This window comes from Neopelma chrysocephalum, unplaced genomic scaffold, assembly GCF_003984885.1.
Source record: "Neopelma chrysocephalum unplaced genomic scaffold, ASM398488v2 Primary Assembly neopelma1_95451, whole genome shotgun sequence".
NCBI classification, from domain to species: domain Eukaryota; kingdom Metazoa; phylum Chordata; class Aves; order Passeriformes; family Pipridae; genus Neopelma; species Neopelma chrysocephalum.
In genome coordinates, this window is record NW_020924124.1 from 1935 (window position 1) to 2213 (window position 279).

At 57.7% G+C, this 279-nt stretch overlaps 1 protein-coding gene across 1 annotated transcript in view; it reads right to left on the bottom strand.

Moving 5' to 3' along the window:
• LOC113980864 (vacuolar protein sorting-associated protein 52 homolog) overlaps positions 1-279 on the bottom strand; it is a gene marked incomplete at its 5' end in the record, with an annotated part of 5968 nt that overhangs the window by 1910 nt on the left and 3779 nt on the right. Inside the window, one exon of the mRNA XM_027708083.1 lies at positions 88-199. Within this exon, the coding sequence (XP_027563884.1) occupies positions 88-199 (112 nt within the window). The remainder of the gene's footprint in view (positions 1-87; positions 200-279) is intronic.

Below are 279 nucleotides of genomic sequence, written 5' to 3' on the forward strand. Positions count from 1 at the left end.
TTCCCGCCTGGAATGTGCCCCGCGGTCATTCCCGGTGTCCCTTGGCAGCATTCCCGTCGGGAATTCCCGGTAATTCCCTGGATTTACCTTCGTGTCCCTTGAGTCTCTCGCCCTCCCCCCGCTCCAGCAGCGCCTCCGCCTCACGCACGAAGGTGACGAGGCCGCCGAAAGGGGGCGCCAACAGCTCCTCCACGAACTCCTGAGGGGAGGGGAAAAAAGGCGGGAAAAAAACAAAAGCGGCGATTTAACCCCACAATTAACAATTAAAGAACAATTAAC